We start from the raw sequence: 20025 nt of genomic DNA, 5'->3' as shown, positions 1-20025 counted from the left end.
AAGTAATTTTTCTAAATTGTGTAATTCTACAAAAATCCCCTCTGGTGGTTCCAGCTCGTGCCCGGTTATTCCGACACCACGTGAACGCACCATGAAAATGTCCATCTCCGCTCTGATTGGCTCTTACGCACTTCCGGTCCCAGGCAGGAGCCAATGAAACGGCTGTGTTTTGAATCGAAGTTTCAAGCGTCGGGCGGCTCCGCGACTCGAGAAGAGGAACAACAACAAAAGCGCGTGTTTGTGGATTTCTTCTCGTGAAACCGAGTGAAAGTTACACGTCGACATGGATTTGGACTCGATGAAATACGCGGAGCTGCGAAATGTCGCCAAGGAGCTCGGGCTGAAGGGAAACATGAAGGTGAGGGAGCTAGCACCGTTAGCAGTGCTCGGGATATAAGGCTTAGCGTGTTGGGGCGAGTTGAGGCTAGCTGCGGGCTAAAGCTAACGTTTGCCATTTGAATGTAATGTGACTGTGTGTGCTACAGTAACGTTGTTGTTGTGAAACAGGCGGATAAACTGCTGAAGCTGATCAAGCAGCATTATCAAAAAGAAAAGAGCAAGGAGGAGGAAGAAGAGAAGGTAAGAAAGTGTTTGAACCTCACACTTCTAACAAGGCTTTTTTAAAAGATGAGATCATTCTGTATTAGTTCTTCAGAGGGGAAATGTGCAGCATTACAGCAGCAAGAGTCAAAAAGACATCAGCGAGTAATACGTAACATATATATATATATATATAAGTATTGCATACATATATATAGAGAGAAAAGTACGATTGTAATGAAACTAATATGTACAGTGTAAAGACAGGAATAATACGTGCAGTGATAAGTGTTTAAGTTCAGTCCATAATGGTGGCGAGTGTAGTCGCAAATGACAAATCTCGACTGTTTTCCAGGGACAGGATCGGGATGCAGCTGCTGTAGAAGAGGATGTAAATGCAGGACAAGGCGCTGCTCAGGAAAGTAAAGATGCAACTTCTCAGGAAGAAGTTTCCAGCACCGCTGTGTTTGTGAACACACGTCGAGGCAGAGGAAACGGTACCAAGAGAAAGATCTCTGATACTGAGCGTGATGTGTCTCCTCCGACTGCTGCAGAGGTACTAGTACACCTCGTGACATACACAATACAAACTTTTTGTGAGCATCTTCTCGTTGGAAGTTATTTGCAGCATCAGTTCATTTTATTTGGGAGGATTAAATATTTAAACATCTGTTCTCAAGGGTGATGTGGAAGTGGCTGCATCTGCTGCACCCTGTGGTGTGAGAGGTTCCAAGAAGAGGAAAGTGTCTTCTGTCAAAGACTCTGTCAAATCTGAGCCTCAGGAGGAGTCCCAGGTCACAGACAGTGAGCAGCAGCTGGCCGACAAGAAGGACGAGGCACCTGTGCATGTTACAGGTGAGTCATGTTTAGTTTGGTATTTCTGAATAGTTAATTTTCATGATGATAATAGTTATGTATCATTTTAAATGTTCTTGCCTTTATCCTGAAATATTGCATTTTAATTATATATTTCCAGAAAAGGACACAAAAGCAGCCAAACCTGGTAAAATCCCTCGTTACCAAAGCCTGCAGCTGAAGAACAAGCAGCTGAAGCCTGTCACTCCCAGTAAGTTTGGTTTGATTCCCCTCGTCCAGTCACCTCTAAGAGAAGCAGTTAGGAGGTGAGGATTCACTCAGATATCTCTTGCTAATTGTTTTTTTTTTTTTTAGACTTCAAGAAACTCCATGAGGCACATTTTAATAAGATGGAGTCCATTGACTCTTATGTCCAGCGGAAGACCAAGCAGATGGACACCTACAGAGCTTCAGTTAAAGAACTCAAGGTATCACAAAGCTTTGACTGACCTTTTTTTCCTTGAACGCAATTGTGGTAATTTATGTCGTTTTTATTTTTTACTATTCCATCTATTTTCCTTTTCAGAAGCTTTCAGACAAAACTAAACTGCAGCAAGCTGATGGCAAAACCCGAGCAGTGAGTATCATCCCCTATTAAACACCCAGAATACTTTGAGTGCAGCGAGGCTGATAAGTATGTATCTGTTCTGCAGAAGGCAAATCAGAGTCGAACGTCCATGTTAAGTCCTCTTCCCGTCAATAAGAGAACAGCTGACGAAAAACGCAGACACACTTTGCTCTCAGCGAGTAAAGCTCCTCCGAAAGAGGCTGCTGGGAAGGAATATGCTCCGTTCAGACCCTCGGTCCTTTCCACTCGCAGGATCAATGTTCGGTGAGTTACATTTCTTCTTCAGGGTTTTTGCTTTTCAGTAGCTGAATATTGTCACAGAATGGCTGTTGAGTTGCAACTTTTATGATATAAACAATAATTTTTGTCAAACAACCCGAGTTGTTGTTCAAGATTTGTCGCTCCGGTGGAACTTCATGGAACACGACAACAACCAAATGTGATTATGTGCAGGTTCTCAGAAGCCACCAGAGACAATGAGTTTAAAAGATCTTTGGTGAAGACGCCGGCTCGCATGTCTCCCTGCGTGACCTCGAGCACCCCACAAAAACAGACGACTGGTGAAGTCAAGTCTGTCAACGTCAAGACTGCAACTCTATCTGCTGCAAAGACTCCAGGTACTTTAAATCATTGCAATATCTGAATAAGAGATGTAAAGGTTGTGAAGATATAATAAAGTAATTAAAATATTTACTGAATTCTACAGGGACGTTCATTTTCACTGCTAACACAAGCACCATAGGAACCCCTGCAACACAGACCAAGCAGAGTTTTGACCTGAAGGCGAGTCTGTCTCGTCCTCTCACCTACAAACCTCACAAAGGTACTAATGGTTTTCAGTTTCTGTGTTTAGCTGAGGTGTACTGTATCCTTAGTGGACTAACCTCTGATGTTTTTAATTTACAGGTAAACTAAAGGCTTTTGGAGATGTCAAAGAAAACACAACGACAGCAGCAAACAAGTCTCTGATCTCAAACTCGCATCAGAAAAATTATAAACAGCACCAGGTCCAAACAAGGTTTGTCTAAGAAGAAAAATTACCGTTGTCTGATAGTGATTTGTTTCTTAAAACAGTGCAACTCCTACAACATCTGTCACTTAAATGTTTGTGTTTTTATCTCAGGGAGAACAGGAGAGAAAAACACACTGCAGACCGGAAGCAGAAGAAAGAGAGTGTGCTCGGGGCGAGACGAGGCCTCGTCATGATGTAAAAATACTGCGCTTGTTTGAAGATATTTGTACAGCCTGTTGTTCCTCTGTAAATATTTAGTTGTCTGCAGCCGACTACCCTCTGCTCTTTTTGAACCTTCTGTGTGGAAAGTAGAGAAGCTCTTTTATCCTTCTGTCAACCTTCTGTACTGTTTCTAGATTTGACACATGTATTAGTCACACTTTAACTCTGTTTAATGATGCATTTAGATGTGTAGAGGATCGTTGCTTTGCTGCATTTAAATTTTTAATTTGTTCTTAAAATTGATTTTGGGGGACAGGCTGGTTGAAGACTGGTGCAAAAGATTTTCTTGTTTGCATTTGCCGATTAAATTTGCTGTTTTCCAAAGTGTAGTTTTTTTAATTATTTAATTTACCACCAGAATCTATTGCACAAAGATTTAACCTGGAAACGTTATAGTGAAAAGAGCAGCGAGCTTCTCAGTAAATTACTGTTTATTGAAAAGACCAATCTCTTCAGCAGGATTACTCAAAAACTACTGAACTGATTTCCAGGAAATTTCAAGAGGGGTGATGCATAATGAATGATCCAGAGTGCAGGAGGAGCTCAGTTGTCCAACATAAGAAGTTGGTACATTTATTTGTTGATAGAAGAGTTCTGCTCTGATCCAATGAGAGTTCATCTCCAGTGTTGATATAGTTTCAGTCAAACTTCAGGATTCCTCTTGTACACCTCATAGGCAAACTCCTCGGTGTGTGCGTAATCTTTGCAGACACCAATGAAGTCAATCTCCAGCTGGAACGGACCGTCTGCTTTATCTCCCAAAGTAAATCCAACACTGTTAACCTGTGAATGCAGACAGATGTAGTCATAATAGGAAAACTTAACAAGAGAATGAACAAATGTGCTAAACCACTGGCACTTTGCGATGGATACGTTTATTTATATGTATTTGATTTTATCTTATGGGAACTTGTCCTTTGCTCTACCTTGTCCAGCCAGAGAGGGTGCTGATCATCTTGTATCCTTCCACGATGTGTCAGGAAGAACTTGGAAAAAGGAATCTGTAAATAAGTCAAACTTTATTAGTATTGGAATCACTACTTGTTCCTAAAAGTAAAAGTGCTGCAAATGTGGTAACAGTTCCTAGTAGAACCTAAAGTATAGTAAAGTCTTATAAAGCATTAAACTATATTTTACTCATTAATTACAAACCTTGACGTCCTGCCAGTAGGGTCCTCCTCTGGTGTACAGAAAGTAATTGTATATGTCGTCTTTCTGGTGAGAGAAGTAGGTTTCTGTCGCGATGTTGATCATCCACGGACGACCGTCACCACGTACCCGCAGGTGCAGGGTGTTGAAACTGGTCCAATCATAGTGCTTCTTCCTGTCAAATGAAGACTGGGGAAGACAAGAAAGTTTGGTGTGTGTTTTTTTTTTTTATGCAATCTTCACCTCAACTGCTGACCTTCGTCACCCTGAGCATCACTCAGTTACTACTGTAGCTCAAACTTAGATGTAAAATCAGCCTATAACGTCCTCAGCCAAGTTTCTAAACCACCGACATTTCCAGAAGAAATCTGAGGACATGAACTCGATTAAAAGTGTGTTATTTTAAAATGGCGTGGCACTAACCAGTGGTTGTTTTGAACGCATGGTGCAGTAGCCACTGTAGCGTGTTTCTCCATCCCTCGGAGGAGTTGAGCTCAGGGTCCCGTACAGAAAACAGGTGTTGTTTTTACCAAGCTTCAGGTAAACTTCACTCTGGCCTCCTATCTCATGATCTGAGGACACGGTCCACTCCTCCAGGCTCTCTGGACCTCTGAACTCCCACGTCACTCTGTTCTGCTCTAGCATATGCTCAAGAAGCGGTTTGCCCTCTGGACCGACCCAGCGTTCAGAGAACTCCGTCTTCAGCAGCATGAAATGCTTCTTTATTCCCTCCAAACCTTTTGTGAAGTTAAAGTTAATGTTCTGCCATGGAAACTTGTTTTCTTTGGGCTTTCCGGGTCGTCTGTACTCCCCCTGGATCAGGGCTCTTGAGGGCACAGTGAGTGGGCTGACGGAGGGGAGAAGCAGCTGCTGGCGGTGGATGGAGCTCAGCAGCCTCGCTGAGGGGAAACGTGTGATCTTACTCAGGGACATTTCTCTGTTGATCTGGACGACTCACTGCTGGGATACAGAACATGGGGACGTGGTGTCATTACACAATGATGACGAATAATCATGTCAAGTCTCTCTGATTTAAAAATAAATTAAAATAAGGGGGAAATTACATGAATTACGTTTATATGTTGCGATCAATGTGTTCATTCTTTACAAGACTTTAACAATCAGCTGATATTGGTCTTTTTTTTTTGTCTTCTATTAATGTTGACCTCTTCTGTTGATGCATTAGAACAACAACAATGTCAAACATGTGTTAGCTTCAGTCTAGTTAAAGAGAAACCATCACTTGAAAACACATTGTTATACAGTTGATGAAACAGTTTCCACTCACTGAGGCCATGTTGTCCGGAGCTGCTCGTCTTTAAGCTTCACTCCATCTTTAAACACGTCTCTTTAAATCGCTGTTGTGAATAAATAAACACGTTAACACACCCGGGGGTTGCGTTCAAGACACGTCCACACGCGAAGGTAAACGCGGCGGAGCGAGGAAGAAGAAAACAGTTAAAGGTCGAATCGTCGTGGATCTTGAACGCAGCTCACGTGCACCACAAACGTCCTTCCTGACGGATACACTCCTCGTACACATGTGGTTCCTCCCCTCGGTTGATTATCAGTTATCACCCGACTTTGATCAGTTTCAACTGATCTATAAAACAACAAGGAGCGGGACAGAGACGGAGGTTGTATTTTTATTCCACCGAGCGGGAGATAAAAACCCCACGGTGTCAACACGGAGCGCGCATGCTCAGTAGCGCCTTTGTGTGGCTCACTGCAGAGTAACTAGCTCGGTGGTAAACTTAGCTAGCTTCCATCGCCGAGACGACACAGCGGTAGCTAGCAGGTTAGCCGCGTTGCTAATCATGGTGAACGTGAAGAAGCGGAAAGGTCGGGTCGTGATCGACTCCGACTCCGAAGACAGCGCCAGCGACGATAACTTAGACCAGGTAGGCGCGAGCTCTCCTCCCGGTGTCGACGTCCGGCGGCGTCTTTAAGTTGCCCAACAGTTTTGAGGTGAAGCTAACGTGTGCTAGCTTAGCTGCGCTGTGTTTGGCCTCGCTGGGAGAGCGACCTGATGTATTCACCTTTTTTTTTTGTTGTTTAGCACAGAAACGCGCCATTACACCAAACATCTGTGTTCTCGGTGTTTTTCTCTCTTGCCAGCTCCGGGTGTTTTTTTTTTTTTTTTTGTGAGTTAGCACAGGTAGCAGTGTGTTAGCGCTGGGAAGCTAAGTGATGCTAACGGTTAGGTTACATTCAGAGAAACACACTTAACGTTAGCGGTTAATTTGTATTTTTGTCGTTGACCCGAAATAACCGCGCCGCGGGTTTGATCCCTGGTTTGGAGCGTGCGGCTGTGTAGTCTGTGTGTGTGTGTATGTGTGTGTGTGTGTGTTTTATTTAGCTCGTTAACTAAACTGGGATCAAGTGTGTTTTGCTCGAACTGAAGCCGCAGTGAAGCTGAACTTGATTTTTAGCCTGAAGAGCCGTAGCTCCCGAATGACGTCAGCGAGCTGGGCTGCTGTATCTGTGTTGTTGTCAAACAAGTTGACTGAGGAGCTTCAGTGCAACATGTCGGACTGAAGAGCTGCTCAGGGCTGCAGCTACAATACAAACACACACACACACATATATATAAACACAAAGTCCCCCTGTCCTTCACCTGTCAGTTCACTCAGGTAGTTTACCCCCAGAGGCAAATCACACATGCAGAGAATAACAAAGCAAACTCTCTAGTCTTTCTTCAGTCTCAGGCTCAATAACTGATGACTTACAGATGCTCAACGGTTTGGTTGTTTTCAAGCCCACAACTGCAAATCAAATCCTTGTAGTAATGTATCAATGATTGTTTTTTGGGAGATTCAGCTCTGGACTCCAGTGCTGCACCTTTGTTTATGCAACGTACCAGTCTAACACACGTGATCACCTAAATCTCACCGTGCGGAACTCATTGTTAAAGACGTTCTGATACCTGGACTAATTTAAGCTGATGGTTCACTGCCAGGTAGTTTAGCCCCCAAGGCAATTCACACCCACAGAGAATAACAGAACAGCCCTGGCCTCTCTAATCATGTCTTTCTTCCATCTCAGACTCAGTAACAATTATTGTCTTCAAGCTGGTTGAGTTCAACTCGATTAGGCGAGAACTGCACGTCAGCTCTTGCAATAACCTACTGAATAATTATCTTGGAGTAAAGAGTCTATGGTACCAATTAATAATAAAAAAAAATTCTCCCAGGGTTGATTCAATCGCTGCACCTCTGCCAATACAGTGTCCTTTCAATACCAGTGATCCCCATCTGCCTAATGAGATATTGGAATAAACATATACATATGCGTATATATGTAGATAGATATCTGGGTTATAGGTTTTTAATTCAATTTAATCCAGCTGGCAATTGTTTGAGTTGATATTCTCTCTTATTCTCTTGTTTGGATTATATGTTTTTCGCGCTGCAGAAACCAAGGCTTCGAATGGACAATAAAAATATACAACAGTTGTCAAGGCCTGTTTAAATAGAGGCTCAGGCAGCCAAATGTTTTAATGATGTTTTGCGTAATCCTGCTGACAGACAAACGGCAATAAAAACCCAGCCTTGGTGGAGGTTAATATGCATTTGCTCCAGCCTGTACTGCTTATCAGGAAGAAGAAGCTTGCCACTTGTCCATCCTTCAGCCCGTTGTCAAAGTGTGTGGGATGTTTGCTCTTCTATGTGCATATTGCAAAGTGTGTTGGAAAAGTGAGCGCTTTAGTATGACCAGCGACGCATTCTTTCATAATCATATACATCTTTATTCTGTTACACCATATTACAGCTCTTACAGTTACTCAACAAAACATTTTCTGAACCACACAACTGTGTTTTTCTGTTCAGGAGCTGCTGTCATTGGCAAAGAGGAAGAGGGTGGATTCAGGTGAACAAGAGGAGCCAGTCAGCAAACCTGCAGCGTCTACAGACTCTGAGACATCCGACAGTGATGATGAGGTATGACAGTCTGGGTCTTTGCTTTAAATGACATGTAAAAGATGCTGAAAATATAGTAATTTTTTTTATTCTTCTTTCTAGTGGACCGTGGGTGGAACCAAAGGTAAAAAGAAAGTTAAGCAAGGCAAAGGGTCTGAGAAGAAGAACACAACGAAGAAGAAAGTTGGAAAAGCAACAGCGTCCGGCAGTTCTGATGGAGACAGCTCAGCTGAGAGCTCTGCACCTGAAGAGGGTAAGTGGAGAATCATTTATATTCTCAAAGCTGCCACACATGGCCTTGTGTAAATGGTGTCTTATTGTGTATAGTATTAATGGTATCTTAAGAGCAAATCAGAATGAGCAGAGATATTCTTAAACGTAGATCACTCAAATCACTGAGTGCCGTGTCCTCAAGTATTTTAGGAGGCTGGGATTAGGTGAGTCACTTGCTCATCCCCTTTATTCCCACTGGCTCAAAGTGTAGCATCTAATCTGTTTGTGTATTTGTGTTGCATTGATCTGCAATGGAGCCACATGGTTATTGAAAAATGGAAAAGTCTTTAAGGAACAGTTCTGGAAATTGGATCAAAAGGTGGTTTAAGATGATGATGATGATATACTTGGCAAGAAAGTGTGAAATAGCCTGTATCACGAGTGTCGAATATAAATGCAAAATGCACAGCTGTTCAAAATTGAATACATTTCAAAATCTGTCACTCTCATTTCAGCTATGTGAGTTTATAAAATGCATTCTTCAGATGTTGCACACACAATCTTTCAGGAGACGTTAAAATGAGTGTCGAGAGGACAATTGGGTAAATTAAAGGAATAGAATGGTGTCGAGCTTAATGAGGTCCATACTGGAAAAATGTTAAATATTTTTAAAATACAAAGAATTGGCTCTAAGACCAACTTGAAGATGGACTCAGGACATCCAACCCTCTGACAATGAAGTGATTCCTTTTAATGTGTGTGAATTGCTCTTTATCAGGTGAGGTGTCTGATTCAGAGAGCAACAGCTCGTCCTCCAGCTCAGACTCGGACTCCTCAGAGGATGAGGTGTTTAGGGACGGTTACGACGATGACTTGATGGGAGATGCGGAGGACAGAGCACGTCTGGAGCAGATGACGGAGAAGGAAAGAGAGCAAGAGCTGTTCAACAGAATTGAGAAAAGAGAGGTGCTAAAGAGACGGTGAGCAGAGAAAACATCTTCTCAACCTACAGGAAACACCAGGATATTTAATTGATTTGAAAATATCCCATTTTCACTCATCCCATTTCTCAACGACCAAGTTCACCATTTATTGATCCGAGACGACGTGTGTTTTCACAGCTTTGAAATTAAGAAGAAGCTGAAGACGGCAAAGAAGAAAGAGAAGGAGGAGAAGAAAAAGAAGCAGGAGGAAGAACAAGAAAAGAGGAAGCAATCTCAGGTTCAAGACACACAAGTGGTGGGTACAGATCCGTGGACAATTTCAAAAGATTTTAGACAAACATGACTATCACACTGATGTGTTCACGTCTCTTTACGTGATTTAAATGTGCACCGTTCTCCAGGTCATGTCACACAACAAGGAGAGACGATCCAAACGTGACGAAAAACTTGACAAAAAGTCCCAGGCAATGGAAGAACTAAAGGCTGAACGTGAGAAAAAGAAAAACAAAACAGGTAGGTGTTGTTTTTTTATTACTCAGCCGTGACATGACTGTTTGTGACAATTCATCCAGTTCTAATTACTGATGCTTCTTCTCTTTGGTGAGCAGCTGAACTTCTGGCCAAACGTCTGCCCCTGAAGACGAGTGAGGTTTACTCCGATGATGAGGAGGAAGAAGAGGAAGATGACGACAAGTCCTCAGTGAAAAGTGATCGGAGTTCGCGTTCATCTTCTTATGATGATGATGAGTGAGTGTCATTCATTGCATAGTGGTTAACCAATGAAACATTTATCAAAAAACAACCCTTACCTCCGCTTTAACTCTTTATGTTGTGTTTCTGCTCACAGAAAAGAGGAGACTCCTCCCAAGTCACAGCCTGTTTCTCTACCCGATGAGCTGAATAGGGTCCGTCTGTCCAGAAACAAGCTGGAACGCTGGTGCCACATGCCGTTCTTTGCAAAGACAGTGACAGGCTGCTTTGTGAGGATAGGGATTGGGAACAGCAGCAGTAAACCAGTTTATAGGGTGAGTTTGGATTCTTTTACAGAGTTTAATATTTGACAGCACTCTGCTTAGACATAGATTTATTTAGATAAAGGCTGATTAGTGAAGTTGGGTGTGATTCTCTTGTTGTTGCAAGGTTGCGGAAATTATGGATGTAGTGGAGACAGCAAAGGTTTATCAACTTGGATCTACGCGAACGAACAAGGGATTACAACTAAGGTAGGTTTATTGTCAGAAACAATGTTGTACATATCAAATTAGTTCATCATCAGTTAATGAACCTTCTCCTCCTTTTTTCCTGCTCCCTAAAAATATGCTGTTTTTATCTTGTGTATGTTCTCAGGCATGGCGGGGACACACGAGTTTTCAGGCTTGAGTTTGTATCAAATCAAGAATTCACTGAAAGCGAGTTCATGAAGTGGAAAGAAGCAGTAAGTGGAATTAAAAAGAGGAAAATTTGAACTAGCAAAAATATATAATCTATACAGTGAGATGAAGAAGGAACCCGTGTGCTGATTTTCTTCTCCTTTGCAGATGATTGTTGCTGCGATGCAAGTCCCCACTCTTGATGAAATCACCAAGAAAGAGCAGTCCATCAAAGAAGCTCTGAACTACAAATTCAATGACAAAGACATAGAGGATGTGAGTGTGTTTCTTTAAACGTGCTCACTGGATTTTCTCCTGCATCACACAGAGAATAAAAACAAGTGTTTCCTTTCTTCCTGCAGATTGTGAAGGAGAAGGACCGATTCCGAAAAGCTCCATCCAATTACGCCATGAAGAAAACACAGCTATTCAAAGATAAGGTAAAATAAACCAGTGAATACTTCATTCACCAACTCGCTCACACAGATAAGAAGTACATATCCTGTGTCCGTCTGTCAGACTCTTACTGTTGTTCCTCTTGGTTTGTTCTGATTCCAGGCCATGGCAGAGGAGAGTGGAGACGGAGACAAGGTGAAGGTGATCCAGGATGAGCTGAACGAGCTGGAGGAGAGGGCAGAAGCACTTGACAGACAAAGGACCAAGAACATCTCTGCCATCAGGTACATGAGCAGCACATCTTATCTGACTTCAGTGAATGGATGTCTGTCCACAGCATCACTTTCGGTTTGGAGCTCATGTTTTTGTTGTGACTTATTCAATGATATTTTTATTTACCACCCAGCTACATCAATCAGAGGAACAGAAGCTGGAACATCGTTGAGTCTGAGAAAGCTCTCGTGGTAAGTCCCAGTCTCATTTGACACCTTTATCAACCACATCTGCTTGGTTCCATGTGAGAAGTTTTATTAAGTCAGGGATAAATATAAATGATATATTTACTATTCTCCAGCTTCTGGTAAAGGCTGCCACACTTCAGATGCTTAACGAATGATGTGTGTTCTGTCACTCTGTGTTTGTGATGAGAGCCCTGCATGTTTTAATCACAGGCGTTGGTAAAATAAGTGTAGAGAAATGCAGAGAAAACAAATACAATTTTCCTGTTTCTGATTTTTGCTGCAGTTTTGATCCTCGTAAGGTTGGTCGTGTTATACAGTTGATATAACTTGGATTATTTTTTCCCTATTCTTTCACAGGCTGAAGGACAAAATGCCAAAAACCAGCAAATGGACCCTTTCACCAGAAGACAATGCAAACCCACCATGGTGTCAAACGTAAGATCTCCACAATGATTTGTTTGTACAATACAGTTTCAAACTAGATTTTTCCCGACCCGTCTAATCTGGTGTTTTGTTCCTCCTGGCTCTGTAGGCCAGAGACCCGTCAGTCCATGCAGCTATTCTCGCTCATCTCAACCAGAAGTACGGTTCTGGGTCAACACCAGATTCTCCCAATGCAGAGAAGAACTCACTGGTAAGCAGAGCGCTCCCTCTACCCTCACGTGTTCATCGCTTTTCCTCCATCAAGGAGGTTATGATTTCAATGCTGCAGATATATGCAAATAAATACAGGTCACGGAAAAACCCTTTAACCTTTGGAGCAGATTCTTCTTTCTTTTAACATTGATAATGGGCCATTAATCAACATTTTGGGAAATCTGAAGACAAGATGCAAAGATCTTGATTAATGTAGCATCTACGTAAAGTGCTAATATTTATGAATAGAAAACCATCTTTGTTCTGTCGACTCAAACCAGAGGAGCTCAAACATCTTTTGTTTGTTTCTCTGCAGGGACAACTAAACCCGAAAGATAAAGACGTCCCCAAGCCAACCACTGACCTCTCAGAGGACTTGTTTAAAGTTCACGACTTTGACGTCAAGATCGACCTCCAGGTTCCCAATGCAGGTGAGATTATTTTTCTCCCTCATATTAAGGTTCAGGTGATTGAGGAACGTGCCCTTTTGTTGCAGCACAAAGTGGCTGTTGATGTAAGTTTGTATCCATTTAGCACAGATTTATTTATTTTAATTTATATTATTTGTTCTCTGCAGAGGCAAAGTCTCTGTCTGTGAGCTCCAATGCGCTGCCAGTGAAGGACGGCGCCCCCCGCAGGTCTCTTAACCTGGAGGACTACAAGAAGAGGAGGGGGCTGATCTAATGTGGCCAGTCCATCATTCAGAAACCACAATGCATGTGTAATTGGCTGTGAGTGATGTGAGTGAAAGAGAGAGTGCGTGTGAGAAACTGATTGACAGTGACTTGTGTGTGTGTGTATGCGTGTGTGTATGCGTGTGTTTGAATGTTGATACAGCAGAGTGTCTATCCAAACAGAGGAAATACTGATGAAGCGAAGACAACATTTCTCTAAAAGGAGTTCTCAGAAGAAACTTGCCCAGATATTTGTTGTTCTGTTATTTTCCGCATTATCAAACAAAAACTCGTATATTGAGTTGTGTTTTTTTATGTATTTAACTCCTCACCTCCTCTTTTGGATCCTCTGGAGTCCACTCCCCTTTTTTTTTTTGTCTCTTAAGGACTTGGCGATTGTGGATTATTACTTTGAACGAGAAGGACAATATTTTAGAAGACCTACATTGTGGAGGCATTTTTGAAATTACAGGACTGGACATATAAATGAGTTGACAAGCAATGAACAAATTACTGTTGTATATGTAACCCCCCCCCTTCCCCCCCAAAACTGTGTGATATCTGCGGTTGCAGTCCATCCTAAATTTGAGTAGCCTCTTGTATTTTTGCAGAGTGTAGATGATCATCTCTGACTGGACAGTGATGCAGGCTCTGCACGACCAATACGAAAAGTTCAGGACATGTCAGCTGGACATTTATCGCTTTTTAAGTCTTTGAAACAGCCCATTTTGAGCGGAACCCTTTTCTATGGCTGACCCAGTTATAAAAGTGTTTCTTCATTTCTGTCAACAACCCCATGGTTGGTTGTTCAAAGGATAACTCCCTCGCCCGTAACTCCCTGAGAAGATTCTACGTGTTATCGATTGTGTTCATAGTCAGTTGCTGTATTGATGTGGCATGCCTTGTAAATATGCATTTTGGAGTGAGTGCGGAAAAAATAAAGAGGCACTGTTTCATAACTTCAGTGTCATTTTTTTTACCCTTTTATATTTTAAGGTGCTAGTGCAGCAACACAAATAATCTGCTGTGTTAGTTTATCTTTTTATTTTGGCCGCATTGAATATAAATTCCAGATTGAAGTTACCTAATTTTATTTTACTCATGTTAATGTAATTTTAATAAATTTTGTGTATGTTTCTGTTTAAAATGTGTTGTTTTTTAATCTAAGTGTACTTCATGACAGGAATGTCAAAGGGTTGTTTTCATCAGCATCATGAACTGGAAACTGGATGTCTGCTCAGACTTTAACATTATCAGAAACACAAGAAAAGGAACTGCCCTGATTATATTTTGTATTTTGGATCATTTTGTCCAGCTTTTAAATTGTAAACAATGTAGCTTGAACTTCTACAACTTCTTATTCAAGTATATTTTAAGCAATTCTACTTATTCTGCCACTGTTGCTTCCACTTAAGGATTTTTAACAATATAGTTCATAAAGAATTTTTAAGGGTCTGAGCCTTTTACTTAACACACACGCAATAAATTGTAAATAACGTATTAGTGGTGGCGGAGAGGAATTACCAGTAAAACACCTGGTAAATTACTGATGCAAAAAGTGTTATTTCCAGGATAATGAATATTATAAAAACAGATTATTGATGTGTTGAGCTGGTGAAGGTAATTCTGGTTTATTTGTGTAATGGTCAAAAGGATATTCTGCCCCTGGGGATCAATAAAGTCTTATCTTGACCTGTGCATCATCATTTAGTGGTTTATCAGAATATTACATAAGAATCAGACTGGTTATATAATCTACACCATTGCCTCTACAGTATTTTTTTTATTTTTTATTTCATTTTTGATCAGGCGCTTCAGAAGTCGCTCTGTTGTGGGGTCCTTCCCAGCAGCGCTTCCTGGTCCACGTATAGAGAAGATCATCAACATCCTCTGTGACAGATGATGAAACTGGACTGTGTTTGTCCGAACTGGTTTGGTTTCTCTCCCTCACCCGTCAGGTCTCGGCTATAGCCGGATGATCTGAGTCATTCTGGGGCTCGAACGTCGTTTCAAACGGTGCGTGAGAGGCTGTATCCCCAGCCTGCAGCTAGCTCGTTAGCTTTAGCAGTGAGACAGTTTGTTGTCAAAGCTGCTGTGTTCATGATGGTGACGGGAGCTCGGCCCCTTTGTTTACACGTGTCTGAGTCAGAAACAATATGTTGTGTGTTGCTCCTTGTTTATTTAGCCGATTAGCCGGCTTTGACTCTGCTGGGGGTTGTGTTAGCATGGTAGCTGTGTGGAAATTGTGTGAGTCCTCAGTGCTAAGAAAGGCTAGAAGGTAATTCACTGATGTTGCTTGGTAATGATGTGATCTCTACATTAACGACGTGTCCCTGTGTTGATCTAAAGGGGTAACGGGGATACAACCTGCTTTTCAAGACCCAAACACATTTTAAGTAGAATGGAACTCAGATCCTCAAATCCCATGTTTGGATTCCACAGATTTGTTTTAAATGCCTGGAGGTAAAACGTAGATTGTTGCACTGTAGGTTGAAAATACAATCAAAGGCTCTTACAGCGTGTCTAGCATTGCATAAAGGGATTATAACCTTTGTTTATTCTGGGTAGTTGCAGTGAGAGTTTGCTTCGTAGGGAACACCCTGATCACACACGGAAGCTGCCCAGCACTGCACAACTATTGTATAATCTTTTGGCCACTAGAGCAATTAAAGACTAAGTGTCTTGCTCTTGGGAATAATGACGTAGTGGTAAATGCTCCATTGCTTTCCCTGGCGAGATTTATTCACATTGGACGGACGAGCCTTACACCACTTCTACCCTGAGTTATCTATGGAAACCAAATATAGTTTGTATTAGTTGGTCAGTTGTGGTCATGTACATATGTAATATTTTGAATCCTTCAAATTGTGTTGTTGTTCCTGACATTAGGATGCAAAATGTCTTGGTTTGCTGACTTGGCCGGGAAAGCTGAAGACTTCCTGAATAAAGTGGACCAGGGAGCCGCCACGGCCCTGAGCCAGGACCAGACAAGATCATCTTCCTTTTCCTCACCCTATGAAGGAGAATCCAGTGTCAAACCTGACTACAACACTGCAGGGTTTAAGACCGACACAGCTGTGACACATCACACCTATGCATCCTCCCATGATGCACAAGGCTTCATCTCCGCAGCAGCTGGCAACATCAAGAGATCCAATGCAACTTTGCTGGGTGGCTCAGCCAACATGGCCGGTGCCCTCTCTGGTTCAGGCAGCAGCGCTCCCAGCTCTGCCAAGACCTCATCTGGCTTTGTGAGGCCCAGGAAGAGCGAGCAGGATGTGGACGATGACATGCTCTTTGACTTTCTGAACAGCTTGGACCCTCCAGCCAGCAATAGGAGGGATTCTAGAAGGGAACACGTGACAGTGGCAGTTACTGAGGCGCAAGACCCTATACCCCCAGCTTCCACCCCTCATACAATCCCCTCAGCCCCACCTACGCCCCCTTCAACCCACGGTGTATCCAGGGCCTCGAGCATGAGCTCGCTGTCCGTTCACAGCATGAAAACATCAGAGGAGAGCTTTGCTAAAGAGCAAAGCCAAGGTATGGTACAAACTTTGCATGTTAGAGTTATCAAATCATTTTCTGTCTGCGATGGAAAAGTTACCATGCTTGTTTAACTTATATAACCAAGGGCTATTTTTTGTGTTTTCTCTTTACATTTACTCTGCTGCTCACAGAAACACCTGAGAGTTCAGACTCGGGCTTGGCTGTGCCCCAGGAGTCCAGCAGACAGGAGCCTCCTCCCCCAACAGAGGAGCCACAGAGTCAGGTCCTGTCCAGTCTGCGTCTGGAGAACCAGCTGCTGCGCAGTGAAGTGGCCTCCCTCAACCAGGAGATGGCTTCAGTCATCCAGAGAGCAAAGGACTTGCAAGACGGCAAGAGAACCGTTAAATTAGGAATAATGATGACCTAGATTTCTGCACATCTGCCTCCATATTGACTGAGTTGTTCTCTACTCTTGCAGAATTGAACCAGGCCAGACTTCGCGCAGACCGATGGAACTCGGAGCAATCTCACACTGACCGTACTTTACGGGAACTTCGGTCACAAGTTGATGATCTGACGGAGGCTCTTTCAGCCAAAGACGGTCAACTTGCAGTGCTGAAAATCAGACTTGATGAAGCTGATCAGATGCTGAAGTCCCGCAGTGCTGCCCTGGAGGAGGCACAGACGGAAAGATCAAGGTAAACTCTTTTGAAGAGATAAGATTTAGTTTCTGAAGAAATTAGATATAATATAACGGTTATTTTGTTTTTTAGAATTATGCAGGACCACTCAGAAGGGAGCAACATGCAGTCCAGAGCTCTTGAGACGATACAGGAGAGGGTGCGAGAGGCTGACCTGGCTCTCAGGAGGGAACAGGACAGCTACCGGCAGATGCAGGTACGGGCGGCACTGTTTGACTGTTTGTACAATATATGACTGACTGAGGCTTTACTTATTAGGTACGCGTTCATTATTAAACCTATTATTTTTCTGTAGAGTGAGTATGCTGGTCGACTGTCCAAACTGGAGGCAGAGAGGCAGACCCTTGCAGAGACGGTGACTGCAGCAGAGCGACGAGCTGCAGAGGAGAAGCTCAGGGTTGATGACCTTCAACAGCAACTGAAAAGTGCCAAAGCAGCAGCAGAGTCTGGCAAGCAGGAGTTACAAGACTACAAGCACAAAGCTTCACGCATCTTACAAGTGAGACTCATAGAGGCCCTCTAGAAAATCTGTTTTTTCTTAGGGAGCCTCAGCACTAATTTTAACTTAACTCAGCGAAACTTACTGTGCATCAAGAATCCGTCATCTTTGTTTTCAAGCTGTAGTTTTTCTTTTCACACATAAATATGTACTTGTTTTTTTTTTCTGAATAAGACGTTAATGATATTGTAAATGTTGTTTTTCTAGTCCAAAGAGAAGTTGATCAGCAGCTTGAAGGAGGGATCTGGTTTGGACACTCTGGACGGCAGCGGGACCATGGTTCTGGAGCTGGAGGAGCTGCGTCATGAGAAGGAGCTACAGAGGGAGGAGATCCAAAAGCTACAAGGGCAAGTGCACACGCTTCGAACAGAAATACAGGTGAGATGCTGTAAATGGCAGGAAAAGAGAAATGATGTTGGTCCTGTGTAGAAAATCTCTGTGATGTTGGTCACTCAGTTGCTCAACTGAGCCACGTTTTTCTCTCAGGATTTGGAGAATCAGGCCCTGGCGGAGGCAGAGGCCTGGCGGGAGCAGCAGGTGCAGTTACAGGAGCAACAAGCCTCACAGAACCGAGTTAAACAGGAGAATGAGGCTGAGGTTGAGCGCTATAAACAGGTAAAGTTATCCATAAGTGGCAGTTAAAAAAATACTAATCATCTCTGATCTATTTTTCTTTTCTGATCAATCACCAAATATGTGTTGAATCATAGGAGCTGCAGTACTTAGAGGAGGAGCAACATAGAGCCAAAAACTCTCTGCAGAGTCGAATCAAAGACAGAGAAGATGAAATCCAAAAACTCAGGAACCAGGTCAGTGTATTATCGTAAAAGGAAGTGACCATGACCTTTTTGACCATCACAGGATGCCAAAAATATGTAAACCTCCACCTTTAATGCACTTATCAGCGTCGATGATTCATGTCTCGATCTGTATTTACTCTTCCAGTTGACCAACAAGACTCTCAGCAGCAGCAGCCAAACAGAGCTGGAGAATCGTCTCCACCAGCTGACGGAGACGCTGATCCAGAAGCAGACGATGCTGGAGGCTCTGGGCACTGAAAAAAGCTCTCTAGTGTTCCAGATGGAGCGTCTGGAGCAGCAGCTGAAGAATGCTCAGGGAGGACAAAGTGGAGGGCCGGCCATCAACATGAGCGGCTTAGAGGGACCAGGACCAGGTCAGGATCAGTAGTTGGTTTGTTTTTCTCTCAAAGATTAGTTCGTTTTCTCAATTAGGCTTTAGAGTCGATCAGATTTCATTCGGACTCCACCGTTTACTCAAGATTCCTTCTCTGTGTTTTCATAATTTTAGGAGCCCGACAAAGAAACACACCGGTCCTCTTTAGTGATCAGGACAGTCCAGGAGTGTACGGCAAAGTACGTAAGGCAGCCAGCACCATCGACCGTTTCAGGTAAAACTTTGTTTCGTCCTTTTTTTTTTTTTTACCATAGTGTCCATAGACTGCTACCCCTATAATTATAGGGATAAAAATATCATCAGTGCAAGATGCAGCGTTCTTATCCTGGATAGTTTGGCTTCATTTCTGGACGGTGGGAGGAAGTGGAGACACCTCGTCCATCTTTATTCACAGTTTTGAGTGATTGCATTGTTTTCTATTGTGAAATAATTTCCCCAGTGATGAATAGAGAATTTTGTCATTCCAGCATCAGACTGGGAATCTTCTTGAGGCGTTACCCGATGGCCAGAGTTTTTGTTATCCTGTACATGGTGAGTATTTATTGAAGAAATTGTTCCATCTTGATTGAAACCAGTTAATAAAAGAAATTAACAACCTTTCATTCATTTATTTACAGGCAGTACTGCATCTGTGGGTCATGATTGTTCTACTGACTTACACACCAGAAATGCACCACGGTCATCCTGGCGGAAGATAGAAAGCATAAACGTAACATTTGGGATTTTAAAGATGTTTCTCTCTATTGCCTTCGATGTAACGATGGTACAAGCTGCTGGAATATGGGCTCTGAGACCTGACTCTTCTTGTTTTGCACAGAAATGCGACGAATTGAAGACATTTCCTCTTCTCCTCCTCTTCTTCATACAGCATTTCTAACTGAAGATTGATAGCTGACATCTGCATTCAGTTTGAAAGTAATTACAGAGTGATATATTGTATTGTTGATCTGCTGAATGGGACATTAAATCAAACATGAGTTCATATCTGTTCCTTTCCTCTCCTGGTTGCAGGCATCTATTCTCTTCAGAGATTGTATTTAACACTATGTAAAAAAAAAAAGAATCTTTTAATAAAGATGTTAGGAGAAATGACGCAGCCTGGCTTCTTTCTGAGATTTTATGGGTCGTAAAAGAAAGTTGCTTTAACTTCAAAAAAGTCACTTTTAGAAAAATAAAGGTTTG

The 20025-nt window shown here is 42.6% G+C and overlaps 4 protein-coding genes across 5 annotated transcripts; 3 read left to right on the top strand and 1 right to left on the bottom strand.

The window, feature by feature from the left end:
* The first annotated feature begins 157 nt into the window (after positions 1–157).
* nusap1 (nucleolar and spindle associated protein 1) lies at positions 158–3521 on the top strand. Its single transcript, XM_020097946.2, has 12 exons — positions 158–358; positions 508–579; positions 896–1096; positions 1221–1395; positions 1517–1606; positions 1711–1823; positions 1922–1972; positions 2049–2227; positions 2417–2580; positions 2670–2786; positions 2870–2981; positions 3087–3521. Exons 1-12 carry the CDS (start codon positions 284–286, stop codon positions 3172–3174), a joined length of 1437 nt encoding a protein of 478 aa, XP_019953505.2. The 5' UTR covers positions 158–283; the 3' UTR covers positions 3175–3521.
* Positions 3522–3610: 89 nt separating this feature from the next.
* Positions 3611–5893, bottom strand: ndufaf1 (NADH:ubiquinone oxidoreductase complex assembly factor 1). 2 transcript variants are annotated; one of them, XM_020097953.2, is made up of 5 exons: positions 5635–5893; positions 4770–5306; positions 4350–4535; positions 4124–4198; positions 3611–3980 (listed from the first exon to the last, which is right to left on the bottom strand). In XM_020097953.2, the coding sequence occupies exons 2-5, from the start codon at positions 5277–5279 to the stop codon at positions 3840–3842; spliced, it is 912 nt and encodes a 303-aa protein (XP_019953512.2). In that variant the 5' UTR covers positions 5280–5306; positions 5635–5893; the 3' UTR covers positions 3611–3839. The 2 variants fall into 2 exon arrangements, with proteins under 2 accessions (XP_019953512.2, XP_019953513.2); XM_020097954.2 differs by having other exon boundaries at positions 4770–5303.
* A 220-nt stretch (positions 5894–6113) lies between these two features.
* rtf1 (RTF1 homolog, Paf1/RNA polymerase II complex component) lies at positions 6114–13919 on the top strand. Its single transcript, XM_020097943.2, has 18 exons — positions 6114–6247; positions 8177–8287; positions 8369–8519; positions 9258–9459; positions 9601–9718; positions 9825–9936; positions 10032–10170; positions 10271–10448; positions 10564–10646; positions 10771–10858; positions 10962–11069; positions 11156–11233; positions 11352–11473; positions 11596–11653; positions 12008–12085; positions 12183–12284; positions 12603–12717; positions 12864–13919. Exons 1-18 carry the CDS (start codon positions 6164–6166, stop codon positions 12968–12970), a joined length of 2034 nt encoding a protein of 677 aa, XP_019953502.1. The 5' UTR covers positions 6114–6163; the 3' UTR covers positions 12971–13919.
* Positions 13920–14792: 873 nt separating this feature from the next.
* On the top strand, positions 14793–19935 carry golga5 (golgin A5). Its single transcript, XM_020097941.2, has 14 exons — positions 14793–14976; positions 15850–16503; positions 16641–16838; positions 16928–17147; positions 17223–17346; positions 17446–17649; positions 17857–18027; positions 18136–18264; positions 18360–18458; positions 18595–18823; positions 18958–19057; positions 19311–19374; positions 19461–19552; positions 19661–19935. Exons 2-13 carry the CDS (start codon positions 15858–15860, stop codon positions 19539–19541), a joined length of 2265 nt encoding a protein of 754 aa, XP_019953500.1. The 5' UTR covers positions 14793–14976; positions 15850–15857; the 3' UTR covers positions 19542–19552; positions 19661–19935.
* The last annotated feature ends 90 nt before the right edge of the window (positions 19936–20025 follow it).

Source organism: Paralichthys olivaceus, chromosome 12 (assembly GCF_024713975.1).
Source record: "Paralichthys olivaceus isolate ysfri-2021 chromosome 12, ASM2471397v2, whole genome shotgun sequence".
Lineage (NCBI taxonomy): Eukaryota > Metazoa > Chordata > Actinopteri > Pleuronectiformes > Paralichthyidae > Paralichthys > Paralichthys olivaceus.
Note: the sequence above shows the minus strand (reverse complement) of the source record. Positions and strands in the feature narration are given on the sequence as shown.